The 26,605-nt window shown below is 36.8% G+C and overlaps 1 protein-coding gene across 6 annotated transcripts in view; it reads right to left on the bottom strand.

Moving 5' to 3' along the window:
• Positions 1–26,605, bottom strand: part of LOC109055414 (TRAF2 and NCK-interacting protein kinase-like) — an 83,329-nt gene that overhangs the window by 48,058 nt on the left and 8,666 nt on the right. For all 6 annotated transcript variants that reach the window (XM_042718271.1, XM_042718270.1, XM_042718275.1 and 3 more), the window contains exon 2: positions 22,380–22,445. In XM_042718271.1, the coding sequence (XP_042574205.1) occupies positions 22,380–22,445 (66 nt within the window). The remainder of the gene's footprint in view (positions 1–22,379; positions 22,446–26,605) is intronic.

The following is a 26,605-nucleotide window of genomic DNA, read 5'->3' as shown; positions in this document are numbered from 1 at the left end:
GTATAATAATAATAATAATAATAATAATAATAATAATAATAATAATAATAATAATAATAATAAAGTCTCCAGGAGTCAGAGTCTAAAACACTGATCAGAATGACACAGAAAAGCTTGCAGTAAACACTTCAGCAGCAGCTGCTGATTATAACTCAATCTATATGTTAGTAAAGACACACTTTGGCATATAAACGTCTCATTTTCAGTCACTAAGTATTTGCTGTAGAATCAATAAAACTAAACTAGCTGAAAAGTCCATTGGCATTAACTGAACAAGTTTTAAATGAACGCTAGGAGTGCAATCACTCTTTTCCGTCACCCTCAAACAATCCCTTCTGGGATTCAAGCATCATCCAAGAGGGCCAAGAAACAGAGCTATGGCAAATAATTCAACAATGTTTTTTCTCCCAGCGTGCAATCAGCCTCTAATCAGACAGTGGGCCTGTTGGGCCTGTCTCTTTTCTGCATACCAATTCAATTACAAAGCACATTGAGGGCCATTAAAATGCAAGTGGCTCCCCATACAGTAGCCTAGCAACAATTACAGTAAGCAGTGCAAGTCCACCGGAGGATAAGAACTGCTGATTGCTCCTCTTTCGCTCATCTAGGCTGATAAACAGAGCTCGTGGAACGCTGCCCTGCTGGCTTGTTGGCACAGTTTGCTCGGAGCTAAACTAAGTTCAGACGGTTTGCAGACACTTTGATAGACTGGCCGATGGTTCATTTAAATGTTGACAAGTCAGTGCTGGAGAAATGAAATGAACAATAATGTTTTTTCTATCATCCAGCCAAATAGAGATGGCAGATATGAAGCCTGTTCCAGAGGCAGACATTTAGGGCACACTTCATTCAATCAATTTAACTTAAACATACATAAAATGTATTTTTTTTTTTTTAATTAACAAATACTTAAAATATATATTTTTTTATTAAATACATACATAAAATTTCTTACAAATATACACAAATAATTTCAATAAAAAAAATAAAAAAAAATATGAATAAAATAAGTGTACGTGTATTACATACATAAACTGTATGTTTCTGTACAACAAACGTAAAGTGCTGTCAAAAAATTAAATCACATCCAAAATAAAAGTTTGTTTACATAATATGTGTGTCTACTGTGTACATTTATTATGTATATATAAATACACACAAAGTATATACAGTATTTTACAAATATTTACATGTATATTTATATATAAATATATTTAATATATAAACAACATTTTTCTTAAATGTATACATGTATGTGTCTGTATTTACATCAGTCCCTCCAGGATTGTGCAATTGCTGAATTTAAAAAAAAAAAAAAAAAAAAAAAAAAAAAAAAAAAAAAAAAAAAAAAAAAATCGCAAAATCAAGCAAACTCTGCAATTTTCGCAAGAGCTCGCAAATTTTCATAATTGCCAAAGATTTTCTGCAGATTTTGGACGTCATCGCAACGTGCATTCAGTCAAAGAAAGGTTCCAAAGGTTTTTAATGTGATGACATTATTCGTTCATCCTTCATAGGTTGCCCACATTTATAAAACTAAAAGTTTCATAATGTAGTAAAGCAAAGTCTTAATTAAAAATAAAAAAAGACATTAAATTACCACTAGTAGATGGTTGCAGAGAAGTACTTATAGGCTTATTATATTTTTTGTATGGGTGCGCCGATCTGATATTAAAGCGTTTCCTTGGTTTCTGCTGTAAACAAAGCAGCGCTGGCTGCACTTATGAACTTTAATATGCATTATACAGAGGCAAGATGAAAAGAAAAAAATACCATCTAAACTTTTCTAAAGACAGTAAGCTCCCCTCAGACATACATTCATATAAACTTCTACCCCTAATTGAATCGCCATTTGTTTAGCATCTCAACAGATTTGAATCGTCACATATTTGAATCGATTTTCAGTTAATCGGTACATCCCTAATTATAAAGCACTATAAAGTTTTCGTGCACTATATTTCAAGTGTTCCGAGACCGTTCCATAGTTTAATGTGAGGTACAGATGAATATTTAAGTCATTAAATTCCAGTTTACATAAATGATACAACATTCCTATTATTATACTTGATCTGCAGATAAACATCAGTGGTTTTGCATAAAAGGACTTTATCTTGCTGGAGTTTAGTGCTAATCCAAAACATGTTACTTTCTACCGTGTGTCTGTGTCTGAATTGTTCTTCACATGCACAGTAACTAAAATTTAAAATTGTTAAAAGAAAAGACTCAAACTATCGCACAGATATAATACACTACGCATCAATCTCTCTTCTCTTTGTGCTTTGAACTTTTCTATGCGGAGAGCTGCGTGCTGTGACTCCGTGTTGCTTCAAGCGCATCATTTTTCGCACAGGATGCGCAAAAGCGCTTTGTGCTGCTCCGTATAGGAGCCTTTCATGTTATAATATTTTTGCGCGACGAAAGATCGTTAATAGCCTGTCTTGTTCTGTCTTATCTATTATATGTTGCTGCCTTATTACGGTGCTATAAATGTAAAAGAAATGTATTTAACTTATTGCATATATTTATAATTATGTTTACCTGATTTTCATGAATTTATTTTACAATACAAAGAGCAATGTATTTGACCAGATTACACAGATTTACTTTTATTTTTCCCCCCACTAAATAATGTTTTTTCTCTAAATGTTTAGATTTTATAAAATTGTGAACTCATCATTTTTGTAGAGTAACTTTTGCTGCCATGTATGATTAAATAAAGTTTTCTCAGTGCATCTCCACTTACCGAAAGTGCCCATTTTGCTGTACTAGATTTGTTAAATCTACTTGGCAATTGAAGGGAGTGTGTTTGAACTGTTCTGTTCAATCCATATCTCTCCGCTTAGATCGGAGAAGGACAAATTTATGCTTTATCAAATTAAAGTTCTGTGCTGCTGTACTGTTTGACTCCTGAGCTGCAAACAATCGAAAGCACTCAGATGAGAAAGACAAAGAGAGGAGAAAAAGTCAAAAAAAAAATTCTCCCTCTTCAAAGCGCATCTTAGGTTCGGTATGAAAGAGCTCATACTGGACAGCTTATTAATCCCCCTCGACTCCCAAATGAAAAATGTTTTTGAAATTTTAAAGGCAGCCTTGAAATTCACTCAAAGCTCAATTCCATGCATTGTGGGAATATTATATCAGGCAAGAACTGACAAGTGGGAAATTTCACAAGAAACATGAAGTGAAAACCAAAACGGTCAGAATCCCAACCACACTGAATAACGAAGTGGGGTAATACACACAATTCCCAAACTGCCAGTCCTACAACTATTCCAAATCCTCAAAATGACCAAGTTACATCAATAAAATCTGACAACACTGATAACTTTTTATAATTTAGACATTTTTTTCCCCTAAAATTCACAGCATCCGACCATAAACAGATACAACAATAACATAGTATATGTTATTTTTTATTTTATAATTTTTATATTATTTTATTTTATTGAGGCTGCTTCCTGTTTGTACTGTCTCTAGTATAATTAATGGAGGGATAGTTAAATCAAATTAAAATTCACTCAAATTAAAAGACACCATTAACCATCATTTCTTATGACTTTCTTGTGTGGAAAACAGTGAATGATATTTTAAAGAATCTCTTCATTTACAGTATGTTTTACAGCAATATGTCATGCTTTTGAGCATGCAATACAATAATCTGCATTTGTTTTTGTACAAATCTTAAATAAGATATTATTCCACAAACAACCTCAAATCTCTGATTATTTTTGACGAGCAGAATTACTAAGAGGCTCAGAAACACGTCCTCATTCTGAGAGCTTCATTCCAGCACAATATCCATCCCCAGTGACCTACATGAAGCAGAAATGTGGGTAATGTGTGTCTCTGCTTGTATGTGTGTGTGAATACACTATTGGCTGCTAATACGGGCTCCTTTGTTTCCCAGGAGAGTGCAAAAAGCAGAGCCAGAGCGAGAGAGTGAGAGTGAGAGTGAAATGAAACGAAAAACGCCAGAGAAAAGAGCAGCAGGGTGGATGGAAATGATTGGCCTGCAGGCCACACTACCGTCTCAGTGAGGAGTGACAGTGTCACAAGGTCACAATCAGCCCGTCTCTGTACATCTTGGAACACAAATCAGTACAGCAAACAGCTTTAGGTACATTTATTTACTTCAATTTTATTTATTTACTTAAGTATTCGTTCATTCACTACTTATAAAATTCAAGTAAACAAAAATACAGTCAAGCAAATTTATTTATTAATATTAATATTAACATTTAATATATTTTACATTCACTTATTTCTACTATATTTACTTCTTTATAAATTCATTCATTTTTATGATTTAATTACAGTTTCAAGTACAATTTAAAAAAGAAAAAATAGGTTTTGAAGGGGTTTCATAAGTTTTAAGTTCTGATATCCATGATCATCACAGTGTATAGAATTGTGAATTCATAGTACTACTAGAAAACAAAACACACAAACGGCACACTCTTTGATAAATCACCATATCATTTGTCTCAAAGGAAGGTCAAACTAAGCTGTAAACTATCACTATTCACATAAATAATGGGTAATGTCGTGTAAGCCCGCTGCTCTTGCGTTCCATGTGCTGCTGTGTAAATACACTATTGGCTGCTAATACGGGCTCCTTTGTTTCCCAGGAGAGTGCAAAAAGCAGAGCCAGAGCGAGAGAGTGAGAGTGAGAGTGAAATGAAACGAAAAACGCCAGAGAAAAGAGCAGCAGGGTGGATGGAAAATGATTGGCCTGCAGGCCACATACCGTCTCAGTGAGGAGTGACAGTGTCACAAGGTCACAATCAGCCCGTCTCTGTACATCTTGGAACACAAATCAGTACAGCAAACAGCTTTAGGTACATTTATTTACTTCAATTTTATTTATTTACTTAAGTATTCGTTCATTCACTACTTATAAAATTCAAGTAAACAAAAATACAGTCAAGCAAATTTATTTATTAATATTAATATTAACATTTAATATATTTTACATTCACTTATTTCTACTATATTTACTTCTTTATAAATTCATTCATTTTTATGATTTAATTACAGTTTCAAGTACAATTTAAAAAAGAAAAAATAGGTTTGAAGGGGTTTCATAAGTTTTAAGTTCTGATATCATGATCATCACAGTGTATAGAATTGTGAATTCATAGTACTAGAAAACAAAACACACAAACGGCACACATCTTTGATAAATCACCATATCATTTGTCTCAAAGGAAGGTCAAACTAAGCTGTAAACATCGTTACTCCCATAAATAATGTGTTTGCAAATAATCCCACTGCAAATAATGCCTTCATTCTGCTTTGCTTTTGACAGTTCGGCTTGAAACAGAAGGGAAATTAAAAAAAGAGGAGTCAAAAACCAAAAGAGGATCGATGGATTAATTCAGTGGGCGCTGAGAGTGTTCTGCCGTTAATGGAGAGAGTCAGTCAAGCATGCAAAGTAATTACAGTGAGGCCGGGAGAGCAGGAGCATCAGCCTGGTGACACTGCACATTAGAGCTGCCGCACAGGAAGCCACTGACAAACAGCCTGTCAGTCAGCAACGGCCAATCACATCGCTCTGAGAAAACAGTGATGGCATTCAGCGTCATTCAAAAGGCCAGTCCTTGACGCACAAACTCCTCAAGGGTTAAGGTCAGGGAATGCTCTTGCATATTGAACTAAAACAGGTCCATAACTGAATGAAGAAATGGTGCCGATCAAACAATATTGAATAAATAAATAATCTAACTAACCTAATTTCACAATTATAATGATGAAATATAATAAAAGCTGTTATCTGTTTGAATCTATATATTAAAATGTCATTTATTTATGTGATGGCAAAGTTGAATTTTTAGCAGCCATTTTTCCAGTCTCATGATCCTTCAGAAATCATTCTAATATGCAGATTTGGTTCTCAAGAAAGATTTCTTATTGTTATCAATGTTGAAAATGGTTGAGTTGCTTAATATTTTACCAGAATCAGTGATTTTGTTCATAACAACAAATATGCAGCCGACCAAAGCCGGTGTCCTAACATTTTATCCTACACGTCAGATTGTCCTACCAGGGTTTACTGCCCATGCGCACATCAATTGCGTCCTTTTTCTCATGCGGAACAACAATATTTAATGAACTTGCATTACTTTAAGGGTAAGTTTAGGGTAGGGGTAGGTGTAGACTTTAAAAAACACTATCTAATAGGTAGAAAAAATTAATTATTGTTGGTTTCCTGTAGCTGTATCCCTTCTAGCCACAACCGCAAATATAACACTTACTGTATTTGCATCACTGTAAGGGTAGGTATAGGGTTCTGGTAGGTGTAGACGTCAATAAACCATAATTTTACAGGTAGCATTTTTCATTGTCGAATTGTACTACCCACTGTTTTAATGGGAGGTACACAATTCACAATCCTGAGATGCTGAGATTAAAGGAAAAAAAAAAAAAGAAAAAAAAAAACCGGGAACAGACAGAAAGACAGAACCACAGACAAAACAAGCATTTGTGGAAATGGATACATTTACATATATCCGAAAAACAATAACCAAACCAAACGAGACAATGCTCTGGATAAACAAATCAATTATGTAAAACTGCTGGACACAAACGAAATATAAATCACTTTTCCCAGCTCGACTTTCTCGGCAGAGCAGCTTTAATTAAAAAGAGAAAAGGCAATTAAAACTGCAGTGCAAACAGCTTATGGCTGTTCAGTGGGGTCACTGTCTGTCCCCTCTTCTCTCTCTCTGTTGACTCATCAACTGTTTGGATCTTTCCTCAGCATAGACTTTTTGCTCTCCACACCTTTCTCCCTCTCCTTCCCCTGAGACTGGATCAATAGAAATGGGATTTATACATCATGCCTATTTGATGGATGCCTCAGCATTAAGAGGATGGCCACATCTCCCACACACCTCTCTGTCCTGTGATCCACACAATCTGCTATAAGATATACACTCTTAAAAAGACTGCATGAAAAACCTTTAACATTCATGGAACCTTTCCAGTAGACAAAGGTTCTATATAGTGTAAAAAGGTTCAGATTTTTTTAATGGTTTCTTACGGTTAAAAAAAAAAAAAAAAAAAAAAAAAAAAAAAAAAAAAATAATAATAATAATAATAATAATAATATCCTTTTTTTAAGAATGGCTCACTAACTACATTTCCATTACAGATTTGCTCAAAACTTTTACGATATTTTATAAATGTCAAAAAAAAAGATGTTTCCATGAACTGATGTTATGCGAATTTTGGAGTGTTTGCAAAATTTACGTGTTTCCATTGGGTATATTTTAGCAGTTAGAGCAATTTGAAGGGTAATGGAAATGCATCTACTGAAAGGTTCTTTGAAGACCCAAACATAATAATAATTAAAATGCAACTTACTATATTAATTTATATTATATTAATTTATATTATATTATATTATATTATATTATATTATATTATATTATATTATGTGACAATTTTTATAGCATTTAAAATAATCCAAAGCCATTCCTTAACAACATTTAACATCTTTATTATTTATTTATTATATTAATTTTTATATATATATATATATATATATATATATAATATATATATATATATATATATATATATATATATATATATATATATATATATATATATATATATATTTTTTTTTTTTTTTTTTTTTTTTTTTTTTTTAAATTATAGTATAAAGGCTTTATCAATGATCAATGCACATTATTTTTTCATAGCCTTTTGTAGCAGACTTTCATGAAAAACATTAATACTGACAGGTTGCTGGTAAGGAGGGTTATTGTTACTCGCATGAGATCACAGCAATTAGAAAATAACAATGATACAATCAATTCTCATTGACAAAATCCATCCCACCCTACGTTTTCTCATTTGAGAATCTATTTCACTTGGATACATTAGAACAGGGAAGAAAAGACAATCGCAACTTCCATTTCATGCTGACTTTAATAATCAAGCAAGAATGATTGTGAACGATTTTGCAAACTTGTTGACATGATTGTTTCATTGGAAATGCACCACCTCAAAATTTGCTTGAATAATCCATGTGTGTCTTTTCAGGTGATTTTCTGGACTTGTTGCGTTGCGCTATGCCGTACGTCACTAAACAAACCGATCAGACAATGAGTTGCCTACGCAATCGGGTATCAATTGGTTCTTGGCAGGAATAAACAACCCAAATGCCAGCCACTTGTTGGAGCCAGTTGCCATGGCAACAGTCATGTTTGTATTGATTTATTGCTCTGCCCATTGTCTGCCAAAGTACTACAAGGACTGGCCGGCTCTGAGGGCATGAAACATTAATCTTATCATGCATTTTGACTTAAGGATTTGCGAAATGGGGAAGTCAAATCCTTAAGATAGCCCGTCTGGAGGCAGAAGTGACAAACGTGTTTTGCATGCGCTATTTGTCAAGTGATATACTCGCCGACTTCTCATGACATTTACAATAGGATCAGCTTCTTGGCGGACTTTAGATGCTCCATTTTTCATTCGCCACAGCAGAAAAAATGAACGCTGAACAAGGCACATTTTTCACTTAGCATGCCGCTGGACATCCACGGGGACAGACGATCTCTCAAAGACAGCTGGATCTGACCTGGAACAACTACTAGAAAAAATAACCAAACCCACTTTCCATATAAGAGACCCACAGGACCTTGAAATGGTAGATGGTGAAGCGGAGATGTCATCCTATAAGCAATCCCAGAAATGCCTCTTTCCCTCTTAAGCTGTGATGGAGATTTTATCAAGTGATTTAATCATGCTCCACCCCTCAGTCATCATCTTGAGCCCAGAAAGCAGCTGAAGAGCCCAGAAAGGGCCCAAGTGGCTGTTTTCTCACCTATCCAGAGACACTGCAGCACATTTTGGTATTTTCACTAAGCAGAGGGAATTGTGTCAGGTCTCCCCAGACAAAGACTGGCACACTATATATGCAGGAAGCAAATTATTTAAATGTTTTAAATAATTATTAAAATAATGTTTTAAAAAAATATTAAAATTATTAAGTACCTATAAGTCAATAATTATTTTCATGTTATGGCTGATTACCAGTAAAAAGCCAGTAGCAACATGAAATTAAATAAAAAAAAAAAAAAAAAAAAATTAAAATGAAATGAAATAAAATTAAACGAAATTAAAAATTAAATTAAAAAATACATTAAATTAAATGAAACCAGTAACTGATATGGTGATACAAGACTGATATATGCATCCCTGTTATCTTTTAATATAAACTAGAATTAATTCTATAATGTCCCCTCCTATATTAAACAGCTTTACTGTCAAAGCAACATGGCGAACCTGAAACACACTACCATATTGTGGCTAGCTTCTATTTACAGAAAAATTCAATCCTCTTTTCTGGTCAGAGGGCAGCATAGAGCCCGGCTAATCCAGGAGAAACTCAAGGACTGCTGGGAGCTGAACGCCTTCAGTACTCTATATCAGCAGAGTCAGTACCAGACATAATCTGCTGACTTTATAGGCCTACACATTTCAGCACTGATGTTAGAAGAAAAATATGTAAAAAGGATTTAGATGAATTAAATGACAGATGAAATGAGTTAAAAGACAGAAACAATTTATCTTTAGCTGCACTGTGTGATAAACAAGAAACTTTGTGAGAGTGTTCCTAAAATCCTGTGGAAATCAGGGTGCAGATTCCTTGCGGGTGTTCACATCCCTAAGACACAGCTTTAAAAAGACAGGGAGTGGGTGAATGGGAAATTCCTGAAGCGAGAGCTTCAGCCACGTCAAGGAATTCTCCATTATTGCAAACCTTACAGACACCAGACATGACCGCACTACCAAAAATGGCATGGCAGGGAGATCCTTTCTTGGCATGTAATGAATGCTGCTTGCAGAGGGAAAGCTTTTGTTGTTTCTCTGCGTGACTGTTTAGTTATGCGCTCATGTGTCTGGACCTCATGTCAGAGGCCTCTGAGCAAGACAGGCTGCAGCTGAGGTTCCTGTGCAAAACCCTGCCAGGAGGCCTGTCAAACAACCAACATGATGTCTGCAGGTGAGAGGAGAGGTGGCCTGCTTGGACAGATGAGGGAGAGAGCGAGAGGCAGGCTGCGAAAAGCAATGACATGCTCTGGCAGTCCTGGGAGGTCACCGGAATGATGGAATACATTTACATAGCAGAGACACTCTGCCCTAGGAAAGAGAGAAAGACTGAAGGAGAGAGAGGAGGAGGGAAGGGATAGGAAGAAGAGAAGCAGTGTTTCCTCTCCCGCTATTGAAGTAATTCAATTTGCGAGCTTCAAGTCTGAATTGAATGCGATGAAAGAAAAAGACTGAATACTGTGAAAGAATACGAAAACAGTAAACAGAGAACACATCTTGCTATTGCGCCATGTTTGCTAGCTGCATGCAAAAATGAACACACTCCAACATTGTAGTCTGAATCAAAAAAAAAAAAAGGCTCGGAGCTAATTAGGGCTGGGCAATATATCGAATATTAGCGATAATATCTGAATAATTTTGACGACGATGTAAAATTTGAAAATATTGTGAATATCGAATATTTCAAATTCAAGCATAAATTTTCCGAAAACACCAAACGTCCAAAGGAATTACTGAAACAAGTCGTTATTTTTGTTTTCTTCACTTACAAAAAGTGTTCCCGTCGCTTCATATAACCCAGATTGCATGTCTGATGGCAGATGGAGTATTCTGATGATGACTTTCATACCTTTTATGAACCTTGACACTGTTATTTACTTGGCAGTCTATGGGACAGTCGCAAGCCTCCAGGTTTTCATCCAAAATATCATAAATTGTGTTCCGAAGACGAACAGAGCTTTTATGGGTTTGGAACGACATGGGGGTAAATTTTCATTTTGGGGTGGAGTATCCCTTTAACAGCCAGACAAAGATGAAGATTAACAGAGACAGAGGTAAAAAGCAAGTGTCATCAGTCGATCAGGGGTCACATCTGCAGGCATGGTGGTTATCTGACGGCTAGGAGGGGCCAGACCTAAATAGCTTTTTAAAGACTGTGAATATTGATGGCAAATGCGTAGGAGAAGACGGGGGAAGGGGAGGGGGCATGAAGGTTATTGACATCAAGCTCTGCTAATTGAACCTTGGTTGGTGATAAGGGAGCTGGAATGGCAAGACCGTTAAAAAGGCCTCGGGGGAGGCAGGACATAACTGGGTTAATGGGCATCAAATCTGATGTGGCCTTCAGTGCCAGGTGGGTTAGTGCACCACACACACCTGCCATCTCCAATCATCTACATCAAGCATGCAACACCGATAGCACATTCACATTCTATTCTACTAATTCACGGATTACAGGGTTCCCACACCTTAGACCTAAGAATTTGCATGACATTTTCATGACCTTTCTAATAGTTTTCCAATTCTGATAAGAATTATAAACTCGTTTTACAAATATTGCACTCACAAATATCTAGCTAGTTAATTATTGGAACTTGAGCATAACTAGAAAATGTGTATCTACTGTTGAAAAAAATAATTATATACACACAAAAAAAAAAAAATAAATAATAATAATAATCAACCAACAAATCAACCAATTTCAATTTATTATTTCTTTTCATTTAATTTCAATTTATTATTTTTCAGTTTGCCATGACTGTGAGATACACTTAAGAGAGAAGTTTCAGTCTTGTCTGATTTTCAGACAAGGAAATGTCTTGCTCCAAGTGTGAGAGGTTCGACATGCAACATGCCTTGATTTCATTCCCGTAGCTTCCTTTTAATATATTAAAACACACACACACACACACACACACACACACACACAGAGCAGCTAACACACATTAAAATTTCAAAACACTAACAGTTTCCTCACACCATTCCCACACTCCCAGATCCTTGTGCCCGGCCATGAATGCTGCGATTCAAAAGCAGTGTGTTAATGTGCAACAGAAAGCTCTACTCCACAACAGTGGCTGCCGACTCTCACAAGTTCCTGAACACACAATGCCCATTTAAAAGCTTGGATTTACTGTACATCTCAGTCATGAGACATCATTAATCACATTACAAAGCCCTGCATACAGCGCTACAGAAGCCTGCCTGCGTTTAACTCATCATCCAATTCAGCCGAGCCGTGACTTACAGTCGCCAGCCTGACCCGACCTTGGCCAGAAAAGAAGCGCCTACTGTCTTTCACACAGAACCGGGATCAAATTTGTGGTTTTCATTATGCTTGAGTGTAGAATCTAGAGAGAAAAATCTAATCTAATCAACAGTAGTACAAAACGACCCTTTATACTCTGACTGAAGGAATGATATTCACAACAGCATTCTGGATGTTTGACCTACAAGGACGAAGGGCTGATAATTCATAATCGTAATGAGTGTAACGAAGGCGAGAGTCAGTCCTGATGCATTTTTAATGTAAATCCATTTGACCTGGATTAGCGTTATGATGAAGAGCGCATGGTCTGATGCTTAAAATTGCAATTTATTAAAGTCACCATAATGTCATAGAGAGACAGTGATGCCAGGAAGAAGGTTGTTCCTCTGCTTTGCTATGTGAGAAAGCAGCGTGAGGTTTCCTGCGATCCAGTATCTTCCATCTGGACTCAGTTAAAAAATAAAAAATAAAAAGAGAAGAGAACTTCGCTTTGAAGTCTTGAACCCTTCTACACAGAACGAATACAGAAGCTCTGATGGACGATAACGTTAAGTGTTCTTCCCTGGTCACGACTCGGCTCACGTCATAATGCTTAGCTTGTTTCCAGCGGAATGGTACATACAAACGCATGCACTCAAACAAACACACTTATGCATAGTGAGATTATGCTGGGAAAGCATATTGATTTCTATGATGGCATATTTTTGTCAGGATTGCTCTTACAATATTAATAAATACAAAAATAAAGCCAAAACATTTGAGAACCACTGGATTAAAAAATACTGGATTAGAAATGCAAAACAGCACAAGGTCATGTGACAACACTATCATCCTTCTGTTTGGAAATGTTTCCATTGCATACTGCTCCATACGTTTAAAAATAATAAGCATACAATGTGAATACTTTGATCATAAAAAAACTACTGTACAATCAGTGGCAAATAAAAACACTGAATTTGTGCAAAAGGTAACAATTATGTTGTTTATGGTTGAAATTGGCTATGACAAAAATAAAGACACTGAAAGTGTTCATAATATTGTTATATATAATGACATTTTGAGCACTTATGCAATGAGGGAGAACGGTATTGACGTGGGTGACTTTTCCGCTGACATGTAAATATGGTGGGTTTTCTGTTTAATGATCAGTCAGCAGCATATGATTTGCAGTTTCTGCAAACAAGAGACGTCTGGTTCATGAGCATTTGGCAATAATGAATTCATCACTACTGGAAAAACCAAGTCCCACAGACACGTCTGTGTCTTTCAAGTTGAAAGCCTGTGGCTGGGAGAGGGACAGTCCAGACGCCTGTCTTCACTCTTCACTGAAGCATAGATTCCAGTCACAATCCAACAACTTTTAATGAGAACACAGATCTCCAGTTCATATACAGCACTGCACAGAAGAGACAGGAAGTCCTCATGTCTTTGTGATGCATACAGGGCTTTTAAGTGCACAGTCATGGGTGCAAAGCACCTACTGTTTAGTAAATCACATGAAGTATCAAGGGTCTTCCTTTGAGCTGTCAGCCAAAAGCAAAAATCAAAATCAGCAAACGGCCTTCTGCCATATTTCATGAGTATTTCTGAAAAGTCTTTATAAGGAAAAAGCAAAGTCAGCATACAACGCGATCCACTGCATCATAAAGACATCATAAAGAGAGCTGAGACACTCATTGAGAAACTCAGACTTTTTACCAGACTGTTCCTCAAGGTGGAAGTGGTTAAAGTCAGCTGTTTCTAGTCTGGTCTGGCCTGTGGCTTTGCTTTGTAAACGAACTAATCTGCTGCATGAGATAAAGAGAAGTGGTGAATGTGTAAAATGTATGGACAGGAATGAGAAAGAAGATTGAACAAAGCAAAACAAAAACAAAAAAGCAAACATGTTTTTCTTAAAATTAAATAAAACTTTATTTAGCTACAGTAGCTAAAGCATTCGTTCAAAATAAGTTTGCAAAAAAAAAAAAAAAAAAAAAATCTGAGACAAACAACAAGAAGAATCACTGGCAGACACATCTCTTCATAAACTGCTTTAACATGGTTAACATGCAGGAGAAGAACTGTGCCGGACTGGTGCAATACAACTGCTTGAGCAACTACAAACCTCGTGACATTTTAAAACAAAACAAACCCACGTGATGAACTCTCATTGCAGTCACCAAGAAGGCAAATGCTTCCTCTTCTCTGACTGGGCAAATCTGCCCTTGTCCTTATCCGTTCTCTAGCTTTCACACACACACACACACACACACACACACACACACACACACACATTCTCCTAAATATTTAATTAGCCTCCTCAGCTTTGGTTTGAAAAGTAGAAGTGCCATGTCATAAACAGTAGGAATTCTGTCACACTGCATTTACAGCAATGTTGAGGAGCAACCAAATAAAACTGGCATTCTCAAAATACTAACTCTACTTTTTCCAGTAAAAGGCTACTTTTCCCAACCAGTAGCAATGTAATGTTACAAATTATTGTTACTGTTAACTAAAACTTTTAAAAAATGCTTTACTGATTAAAATTAAGCTTGCATAAAATGAAATATAAATTTTAGATGAAAAAAATTGAATGGTGCTTTGACAGTTAACTGAAATAAGTTTAAGAATATTACAAACTCTGAAGTGGAAAAAAATAAAATTACATACTACTACATAAATGATACTAAAATAGCACTGATGTCAAAGTTTTATGTCACATTGTTGGTGTATTAAAGCTTTAGTATGAGCAAACTGAACATGAAGATCCAACTCATTCTAGTGAATCATTTAAATGATTCATGTAAAGAAATTGATTTAAAAAATTGATTCACAATGAATGAAAATATTTAGTTAGTTGAGGCTATTGTGACAACAGTATGTTTTTACTCTATTATATAAATGTTATATAACAGTATTAGACAATTAGAATACACAGTATATTTAGCTTTTGGGTCATATTTTTGTGTCAATATATTGGTTCAATTTTAACATTGTTATGGTTATTGAAATTTATTGTTCAGACATTCAGTAATTCAAAATTGTTTTATGCAGAAAAAAATAGCTCTGATTAAATAATAAAATATTTAATTGCATAATTCCACTGTTGAACCCTTCAAAAGCTTTGAAAACTTGTAAATGTTCTAAAAGTATAAAAAATAAGTATTATTTACACCTACGTTTTCTCCTCAAACCACATTTACAAATCTGCAGCTGAAGCCGGCCGATCATGATGGATATGGATAAAATGATTACATATTCATTTTTAATCTGCCCCTAATCTTCCGGTTGATATGCGATCTTGCTTTTTAAATAATAATGAAGCATGCTGGGGGAGCAGGTGGTACATACTGCCATAAGGAAGATGAATACATGCATTCTTTATTCCATAAGGCCGCTGCCTAATTCCTGGACAACAATGAATCAGTTTGCCATAACTGTCAATTAAAATACCACTCATGAGTTATAAGCACCAATAAGGAAATAAGCTTTTTTTTTTTCATTCAAGACTAGGAAATGTTTTTCCATAATAGTCGGAGAAGGGAACTCACAAGCCAACAACAAGCACTGCCTCATGCCCGAGTGCTTGGAGCATTGTGGGCAAATGCCAGGATGCATGCCATCTGTCATTTAGGGACCTGTTGGTGAGGGGTAGAGGAGCTCAGGCTGTTTAAAACTACTTCTTCCACTTCCAGTCATGCATTTCCATGAATGGGCAAATAGCAGAGCACAACAGAGATAGCGAACTGCTTTAATTACTGTAGCAGTGGGGCAATCGGCAGCTTAATCACCCCTCATCACAGGCCTGCCTCGAACACCACGGATGCCTCATTTGCCTTGGGCCCCCCAGAGAGCTGCTTCCAACAAATTCTAGTTAGACACAAACGAACGCAAGCAGCAAAACCAACATTCTTCCTCCACCTCCTCTACGGTTCCTCCATGTTTTCGACATTCGCCACCGCCTCTCCCTGTTATCGTGGCATGAATTATGTAGAGAGTAAGAATTGTAATTAACAAGGCATCTCCGCATGAGCTCATCATTCCCACTAGCTGAATTTTAGCAACAGGCAACATACACAAGCAAATATGTGCGTTATAGAGCAGAACCTCTGCACTGAAAAGCCCCATGAAATATTCAACGGGCTCTGAGGAAGGGTTTTAAATTATTCAGATTTAACAATCTTTTCTATCTTTGGAACTTTTAGCGATTCTACATTGCTATATATAAAAGTAGTAGAGTGTTTGACCGAATGAGAACAAAGTCAGTGAAAGAAAAAGAGGAATAGGTATTAAAACGACAGATGTTCTGCTTCTGAGAGTTGTGGAATAAAGGGAATTAATTTACAAAGAGGAGGACAGAATGAGAACGAGATTAAATGTGTTTTTTGAAGTGCAAGATTGATGGTTGTAGGCCAGAGCTAATAACTCTAACTGCAAATTGTATCCCCTATGATGATATAAATATAATGAGCCTGTGTGGTCCAATAGTGAAACATCTTTCTAGACAAAGAGAAAAAGGGGAAAAGGAAATCCACCTAGAAGCGCTTTCAGACAAATTTTAGAAAAATCAATAGGTCAGGCCTTTTAAATCTTTTTACATACACTACCAGTCAGAAGCCCATATCTATTCATATTTTATTATCAGAGCTGGGTAGTAACGGATTACATGTAATCTGGATTTCATAATCCGATTCCAAATATGAAGTACTTGCAATTTAACATACTTGTAATCAGACTACTGCTACTTTTTATTGATTACATATTCACACAACAGCAATAAATTATTTCTAATTTGATTCTCAGTAATTCCTCTTTTTCATCTTTTAAATGTTCCTTTCTAAAATACCACTTATATACACACATTCAGAAAGTCTTCCAGTTTTGGGGACATTCACACAAAGAATGATCAATTTAAAAAAAAAAAAAAAAAAAAAAAAAAAAACTTTTTTTGTCATCTGAACATCTTTCAACCAATACATTTACTTGAAGTAAACACAAATTCAAAAACAAGTTTCTCAAAAATAAAATAACACACATACAACATCAAAGTAAACAAATTATATATAATATTCACAATACATAAATTAAAAAATATTAGATATTCTATTAGGTTTTTATTTTGAGTGATATTCTAAAATGACTTATTTGAATTTTCCATTTTTATGATTTAATTCATTATTAGCTTTTCATTAAACTCATGAAGCCCCCAGTTCATTTACAAACCCCAGTTTGCGAAACCTTGACGTGTTGTATTTGAAGTGTACAATATTACCTTGAAGTGTAATATTTAATCTACTTCATGTTATTAATTACAACAAATTGAATATATTTTCTTGCTCTATGTATTTTATCAAAATGGTATGAGAATATCCTATTAAAATCAATGTGATAAAATGATTACATTACCTAACGTAATGGATTACGTTACTATTTACAATTTTTGTAACGAGTAACAGACTACAATTTATATTATATATTACTATAATAATCATTTCCACTTTTCTCTAAACTAAACCAGTTTCATAAAACTATGAAACAAGTTATTTCAAAAGATATTACATCACAAGAAACGTAATCGGGTAGTTGATCCATAATGTTTTGTAAACAACAATTTTTTCAAAGTACAAATCAACTGATATGAACTCATAAAAGCTGCATGCCTAACAATTATAAAACAATGAACAAAATGTTGTTTAAATAGCTTTAGACGGAGTATATCAAGTCCACATCACAGGACATGTGAACCTTATTAAACTGTATAATGTCAGCCTCTCAAATTCAGTTAAATACTTTTCAAAATTTTAATTGACAGTGTACAAGGAAATCAAATGAAGGAAGGGGGTTGATGGCATTTCTTGTACCCGTGTTGCATGTTTAATCCTATAATTATGTGCAACCGTTATTACAGCACTGCAGAACACATGTTCCTTTATGGGCGCAGTCCTAGTCAAAAACATGATAGGAAAACGCCTACTTGATTTTTCTTCATACTGTACATCACTTGGCACAAATGCCAATTTTTGGGTGACTGAAAAGTCTCCAGTGGACAATCCGGTTGGGGGTTTGGCAAGGAGACTTGTTTTGTTTCAAGAGAGGGACGAGTATGGACATGACTAGATACTAATGTGAATGTGGCGCATGATTATAACCAGCAAAGTGTGGAAAGTTTAAAACCATGCAAACAGACACACTTTTAGACAACGTATTTCAAAATGCAGCATATGAATGTTTGCTTCATCCATGATACATCAATGAATCATACAAAAAGAGTGCTGGTTTTACAGTGCTGTCGGTCAATTCAAAATATCACTGCAAGTCTTAAAAAATCATATGACTGCTTGTGCATTATGAGGGTGAGTGTAAGATGAGACAATGCTGATCTGGCTGAAACCTGTACCATAGTGAAAACAAGCTTTGGAAGACTCGTATTCGCTGGCTGACAAACTGTACACAGATGTTAACAGAGCATGGCCAGATCAACCTTTTTTTTTTAACCTTACTCTATTTTTTCTTAATTGTTGACTTTACCTGTTATGAATAATTCCATGAATTTTTTAAAACACTGCTTACTTGGGGAAATAGCAGTTTACTTGCTACATACCTTTAACTTATTAATGCTAATATTTAACTTTTTATTTAAAGATTGTTTTGGTATGCAAATAGTAATGGAAAACTGTGAAATCTCTCTAGCTGAAACATTATACAAAGAGCATACATTGGTTTCTGTGTTTGGATAAACGGATCTAATTATTCGACAAAAGATAGAACATAATTTAGCATGCCATCAGCAGTGTGGAAACAGGACCAATGTCTCCCAGACAAGTTTACTGCAGGAGTCACCCTACAGACCCGAAACCAACCACAACATACAAGCTCTGTGAGAATCTGAACTGAGTCACCATCAGTAACAAGGACACAAATTATGTCTTTTTATTTTCAGAACTGCTTTCTCAACTTTTAATGAGCCATAACGTTCGGTTCTAGTTATGTCGCTCCACCCAGGCTCATGTCTGCATGAGCGTTGCCATTGAGCTCTGTAATGACTTCATCCAACGAGTCAATGCGACATGATGTGGCTTATTTAAACTTCAACGGCCATTATTCTGAACCGTTTCAAAGGCTGTTACTATACGTGTGGGGTAAGGGGCTTTTAAAACTGCATTATAATGATCCAATAACAAATTTAAAAAAAAATAAAAATCAGGGAACAGTACTGGTTGGAATTCATAGATGCACGATCATGATTTTCCTCTGCATAAGATTACACAAAAACAAAAACAAACACATTTAACATAAGCATTAGCCTGACTTTCACATATTGTGACAAATAAAGAAAAAGAAACAATAAGAGCCTATGAGGGATGAGTTGAGAGCTTTTCCACACAGGTCTTTAGAGCAGGTGTCTCTGCTCAGACAAGGTGTCTCAAATGCACAAGGAGACATTTAGACAGAGGTATTTTTATGCAGCAGCAGAGCCAAAAATAGGTCAATGTCATCCAAAATAACTTGAGAGCACCAGGACTCTGCTCTCAGATGAGCCCCTGCAGTTACTGATGCACTTTCAGGAGTGCCCACATCCTGCCTCTTTTTATCCAATAAGGCTGAATGAAGAAAAAAAGTGCTACTACTTATGCAACAAAAGAAGTGCTGTCCCAAGCAGAGCTGAATATATTCTTCAAGAAGAAAAAAAAAAAAAGAACAACTAAACCTCAATTCTCCTTTGAGGGTCCTGTGTCAAATGAAGCCCTAAGAGAATGAGGCATAGTATCAGCAATGAACAGTCCAAAGTAACTAGTAAATCTATCTCATACTAAGCACACAATTCAGCCATATTAGTTCCTGTCTGAGCAAACAGCATATTTCTGATCTCAGATAAAGTATCGGAAGGGCAAAGGGAGCTGGTTTCATTAAAAACTAAATGTGACAGAGTGAAATTATGGAATGACCCACTTCTAAATCCAACCTCAGCGTAGAAAAGGTGGTGACAGTCAGACCTCAGGGATCTGTCTGCGGACCTGTCTTTCCAGGAACTGGAAGAGCTGCCTCTCCATTATGAATGAGATGAGGAAAGGTGCTCACTGGAGGTTTGAAGCGTCTCGCCAGGCAGATCTTACATCGACTGACTGCTGGGACAGCTGAAATGACCATCCTTCACTTTCTTACAAAGCATACATCTCAAAACAATGGGACAGTTCAGTACAAGTTAGCAAGTTTTTGGAGCCCATAGAATATTTCAACGGCCCTGAGGCTGAACTAAAATAATTCTGCTAGCTTTTAGCAACTAAATTTAAGTGTTAAAACCAGGGATATCCAACCCTGCTCCTGCTCATTTCCACAGACTTCAGTTCCAACCCTGCTCTAACACACCTATCTGTGATTCAACCATGATTAACAGGTTCAGGTGTGTTCAGTTACAGTTGGAGCAAAATTCTGCAGGAACAGGGTTGGCTATACCCCTGATCTCAACATACATTAAACTTGAAGATTACTTTGGGGCAGGGGTAGCAAATCTTGCTCTTGATGGATTACCCTCTTGCAAACATCAGTTCCAAACTTACTCAAACACACCTGGTTCCATTGAGTTTGAATTAGGGTCGGAGCTACAGTAAACTCTGCAGGATGGTAGCCCTCTAGAAACTGGGTTGGCTATCCCTGATTTACAAAGTCACGTTTCCAAAAAATAACCTGGAACAGACTTTGCATGAGCCCTTGTTTGTTTACTCAGTTCTTTGGTCCCTCAGGGGTCTTCGATTCTGCTCCTAGAGGGCCACCATCTTACAGAACATAGCTCTAGCCATAATTAAATGCACCTGAATGGGTTAATCAAAGTTTTTAGGATTACTAAAAATTTACAGGCAGGTGTGCCTGTAGAGAAACTCTGCAGGATGTTGGCCATTCAAAAGCAGAATTGGACACCCCTGCTCAAGAGCAACTCTACGCCAATGCAAACTGAATCAGAGGCATAAACGCGGCACCAGCTGAATCGGTAGTAAGTGAAGGTTTCATAAACAGGCCAGAATGCCTCTCACACTGGCTCTGAACCATCATGCCATTCTTACTTCCAAACCCTGGCTAAATGGGCTGATGCCGTAGGAAATACAAAGTAAAGGATATCAATGTCGACAACCACAGCATTTGATTCCATCTCATCCGAAATAAATGTAAATCATACAGGGACTGTTACCATAGGGAATGATGGGGCAGGCAGGTTCAGCAGAAGTGGATGAGCTGTGCTTAAGGTACACCAACCCAAGTTCCTCAACATACACCTGTGCACTCAGACCTGCTCTGTATGTCTGAGACATGATGAGCAAACTGGAATGACAGAGCAGAACCCCACTAAGAGACCAGAAAGAAGCCGAGCGGAAGAGATTCACCCTGTCTGAGCACAGATCGTCTCGCTCCACAAATCTAAAAACGTGTGTCTGTGTCTGCAGCTTCAAGGCAAAGAGAGACGCATGTACATCAGACACTCTCTTATCACATTCCACCCACTGAAGAACTTCTTTTAGGCTCTATTTGCTAACTCCGGCACAGAGCCAGCTCTCATATCTCTGCCTCCACTGCTTCCCACTCTATCTCATGGCCACCCTGATCGTCGTTCCCATCTACTCCTCCCAAGCTTATGTCCTGGTTCCACAGCAGGGTGCAGCTTTGTGGCCGCATGCTGTTCTGGTGGGATGTGCAAGGACCTTATCTGACTGAATAGTTTAATACTCTAATCAGAAGATGCCCAGCACAGTTCAGGTTCACAGGGAGAGTTCACCCAAAAATCAACCTCAATCTTTCGTAGAACAAAAAAATGAGATGTTACATAGAATGTTGATGCTGCTCTCTTCCATTTAATGAAAGTAAATGGTGACCATGTCTATCAAGCAAATGAGTCCATTGGGGCTGATTTGGGGACTGATTAGGAACCTGTATTCTCTAACTCACACTTGGTCCATCTCCATGCTTGGGACAGCCCTGCTGTCAAGCTCCATAGTAAAAAAAAAAACGAAATAATTATCGTAACAGTAGTCCATAAGACTAGTGCACTATATTCTAAGTCCTCCTAAACATCATTGTTGAGTCCTGCATCCAGTCGCACTGGTTTGGAAAGAAATGTGGATTATTAGATGGAAAAATGTTTTGGTTGAAATACCCCTCTAACCCCAGTCAGACATTCAGACAAACATCACATAAATCCTTTTGCTTTTGGTTTCCATAGCTCAAAAAGCAGCTTTGGGGAAAAAATGTTATAGAAAAGCAATGATTTCAAAAAGAATAGGCTACAATAAAAGTTTCTTACCTTGTACACCTGACCATACGTGCCATTCCCAACCAGCTCAACCAGCTCAAATATTCCTGCAGGGTCCTGAAAAAAAAAAAAAAGAGCAAAGTTTATGGTCAGTGAAAGTACATATACAGAGAGAAAAGCAACACTCTGGTTGTATAATATAAGTATCTGTGATGCTTCTGATGTTTTCAATTGCTCTGATTTTCTCAAACTCATTTTACTTGCATAATGTGTTGTATCTACAATGAAAAAGAGGAAGGCACTTAATTGTATCCATCGGGAAAGTGTTTGTAGAGGAGGAGTTAAAAAATGGCTGGCATGACATCACCAGCCTTTTTTTCTGAATGATGCGCACCAATGAATCCTTCACAATAACAACGGGAACATGCATCAAGGATAGAAACTGTGATTCCATGTTGGCTTTAATAAACAGCACAGTGTTTCCAGCAGCAAGCTACAGTAATTGCTTCTCAGCTCACATAAACACAAAAACCCCTGGTGTCCCCCATCACACAACTGTTGCGGTGTACCATCTCTCATGGCCAGCACCCAACCAAGTGTGAGATTTAAATCCAACACTCCATCTAACACCTAAACAAAGAAACTCTAAATAAAAGAGTCAATGCAGGGAGAAAAGACAGGCCATTTCGTGTGCCATTTAATCTGGCTTCACCCAAACACCACCTGGTTGAGTTTGTGACCTTAAACATCAAAGGCCTGCTCACAATCACCAATCTCTGTCCAACAGAAAGCTGTTCTGATAAAACGGTGAAAAGGGAGTGATATCTTTAAAGATGACATTGCTCAGAGGACATAACTGGTATTGTGCATATGGATGTTTTTTCTTGTTTGCGCTCCACTGAGAACTACTGAGAGACTGTGAGATTCCAAATCTAAACTCAGACAAGAGTCAACCATCACATTAGTATACACAAGTGGATGTCCACTCTCATTTCTATGATTGCACATGCACTGCTCTTAATAGTTAAGCTGCAGAGTGTAGGCTAAATCCAAAATTCACCATTATGGCTAATCCTAAACTATGGTTAAGTTCCAATTGCCCAATAGTGCCTTGCTAAGTGGACTTCACAGGATATTATTCAGCCAACTTAAGTGAGATTGCAAATCATAAGGGCTGTAATATTTTCAGAGCGAACATCAAAATACAGAGATGAGGAAATTTACGCAACGGTGATTGCATACAAGTTAGGTCATACTAAACAGTTTTTGGTTACATAACAGTTCAGAGGACATATAAATGGGGGTAAAAGTTATGTGCTACATTTATAATTTGTAATATTGCAACAAATTAGGAATTCAAGTATGATGCTCTATAATAATGTAATACAGAATATTACACAGGACATTGCAGGTCTCTCTAAATGAACACATTTTGTCAAGTTAAGTAACTTTTTACAGACATCCCCTGTTCAATGTAGGAAGCACTGCACAATGCATAGAAACCTTGTAGCTTATTTCTCTCTCAATGCATCACCTAAAAAGCTGATGGTGAATACATGGTTTGGCTCTCTAGGGATGAGTAATATCTTGTCCTTATGCTGACTGGCAAAAAAATAAAAATAAATGCAAGCTGCAGTGTTGTTCACACAAGCTGCCGACCGTAGACAGTCCACACAACACTACTTGTGAAACTAAGTGTTGAATTGATCGGAAATGTGGCTTGTCTGTTAGCCAAAGCCGTAAGGCCACTGGGAAACCAGTGTCAAGACGACAATCTACAGTATGAGATGTGAGAAAGCAAGGGGACAGATATTGCACAATGCACAGAAAACTAAAATCTCCAACAATCAGCAGGATTTGGCAACACCTAAAGCCACATCAATAGACATGTACCTTTTTAATTATTAGAACTGCATAACAAAGAAAGCAATCCTACAGAACAAAACACGTCTATAAATTATGATGTCTACATGAAGGTAATCCAGTTAACCTGTTGGCCCTGTTTCTCTCTGTTGTGCTGCCAATATTCAACAAGGGCTCACTTGTTTTTAGTTAATTTCTTTTCACAACAGGCTTTAGACAAAGTAACTCATCTGCCTATTGATGATGCTATTACAGCTTTTACCCTCAAGGTAAAAACCGGATCTGTCAATTCTGAGTGACTTCTGGCTGTTCCCATTACAGAGGAAAACAATCAGGTTTATGCCCATTCCTAAATTCCATTTCACGCCAAGGTGATCTCAACGCTGACAGCTTCATTGTCGATGCTGAAAGATGTCTGTCCATCCAGTGGGTTCATGGGGCCATTTGTAGCAGAAGCTTTTAAGCAGATCTTAATCCCAAATCGAACCATATCATCAAAGACATGAGGGAAGTCAGCTGTGATCACATGACACTGACTGCTGACGATGAGTTGAACCAAACAGGGGTGAGCGTTAACCCACTCCAAGCTTTCAAAACCCCACATGACTTTTTCTTAATCTAGATGACAAATCGCCATGACCGACAAGATTTAACCTTTAAAGTCGAACCTCAGCAACTCACTGTAAACTAAAATCAAACATTATAAATGCTAATGAACCTTTTTTTAATGGTTACATTTTGGACATTTTAAATGTAAAGCATAAAAAAAAATGGATATTAATTTTCAGAATTGATAAAGATTACATTTAACAGTGTTATTTAAAAATTAAGTGAGCAAAGAATCTAAATGTAAAAAATTACTTATAATATGTGCATATATAAATTATACTTTTATATTATTATTATTAATCATACTACTTTTGAATGGGGTATATTGTATACATATAAAAAAAGGATGCAGGCGAATGCTAAAGAACACATTTCTTATGAATATATTGTCTTTGTCGTTTCATTCTACAGCCGGTGTCTTGACTGTTTCCCTTATTCAGCCGTTCTATTCTTCACAGAGGTCTCATGGCTGTTTTCCCCCTCTCCTTCACCCCAGTCATCTCATGCTGGGTCTGTTCTTTGTCTGACAAGACTGGCAGGGCGGCCCTTTTCTCCAGCTGCATCAGCAGACGTGTCAGTCACTGCGTCTATGGAAATGCATTTCACTTTTTATTTCTCCTTCTCGCTTCTCACAGAGGAAGGATGCACATTCTCTCTGCATACTTTTCTGTCTTGGTTCATCTGAAAATGAGGGTCAGCATGCAAACTGTCAGTGAGAGCGTGATGGACAGAGAGGAGTTAACAACCTTGCACATCACTCAGGTTTCTGTTGTTCAAGCAAACATGAGCAGAATACCGTGTTATGGTTCCCACAGTCAGGCTGACCTGCCTGACAGAAAACTAACATGGCAGCACTAGGCTGAGTGGAAGGGAAAGACAGCCAGAAAGGTGTTTATTTATAGAGGCAGAGGCACAACAGAAGCTAACATACACAGTTGATGCAACTCATGAAAAACCAGTAGCAACTGCTACAGTTAAATATTAGCCTATGCAAATTTGCATACTTTTCCCCTTTCATAACTGCCGCTTCTGCTACTTTTATAAGGTGAACAGCTGCCACGACACTATTAAAGGGATAGCTGCCTCAAAAATTAAAACTGTCATCATTATGCTCACTCTCATGTTGTTCCAAACCCTGTTAAAAATCTATCCTATAGTTTTATGAGCAAATAGTGACCTTCAAATCAATGAATCATTCTTTTTAATTCACAGTTGGACATCTGAATGAATCATATGAATCAAACGAATTCAGTTCATGAGTTGACTCACTGATTCAATGATTTGTTTACAGGTTTTCAATGAATACATTAATAATTTCAGTCTTTTCTCAGACAAAGCTATCAACCCTTTTCATGTTTCTGGGGTTCTCAGAAGTAAAAATATGACTAGTCCATTGTATGGCTTACTCAGATTTGGAATATAGCATTTTATTTTTTTTTGTGGACATTTTTTGCCAGCTTGAAATCACCAGTTCCCAGTGCTTGGAAAAGAGTGGCCAAATGAGTCTTCAGAATATCTATGACTTCCTTTCTTTGGAATGGAAAATTAGAGGTTTTGAACAACATGAGGGTGAGTACATTATTCATTGCTGTGTGAACTCTTATTTTAAACCATCATATATCAGTGGAGTTTGTAGGGAAGGGTTGCAGCTGATTTTTAACATCAGGCATTTGGGGTGTCCAAAGTCTCTCTCTTTTCCTCTTCATTTTTCTGGATGATCAGTCTGCTTGACTCTGGCTCTGGATTACAGTAGATGCCGTTTGCTCCAAACATTTCATAATGCCTGACTTCCTCTGCCACACACA

This window comes from Cyprinus carpio, chromosome B2 (assembly GCF_018340385.1).
Source record: "Cyprinus carpio isolate SPL01 chromosome B2, ASM1834038v1, whole genome shotgun sequence".
Lineage (NCBI taxonomy): Eukaryota > Metazoa > Chordata > Actinopteri > Cypriniformes > Cyprinidae > Cyprinus > Cyprinus carpio.
Note: the sequence above shows the minus strand (reverse complement) of the source record. Positions and strands in the feature narration are given on the sequence as shown.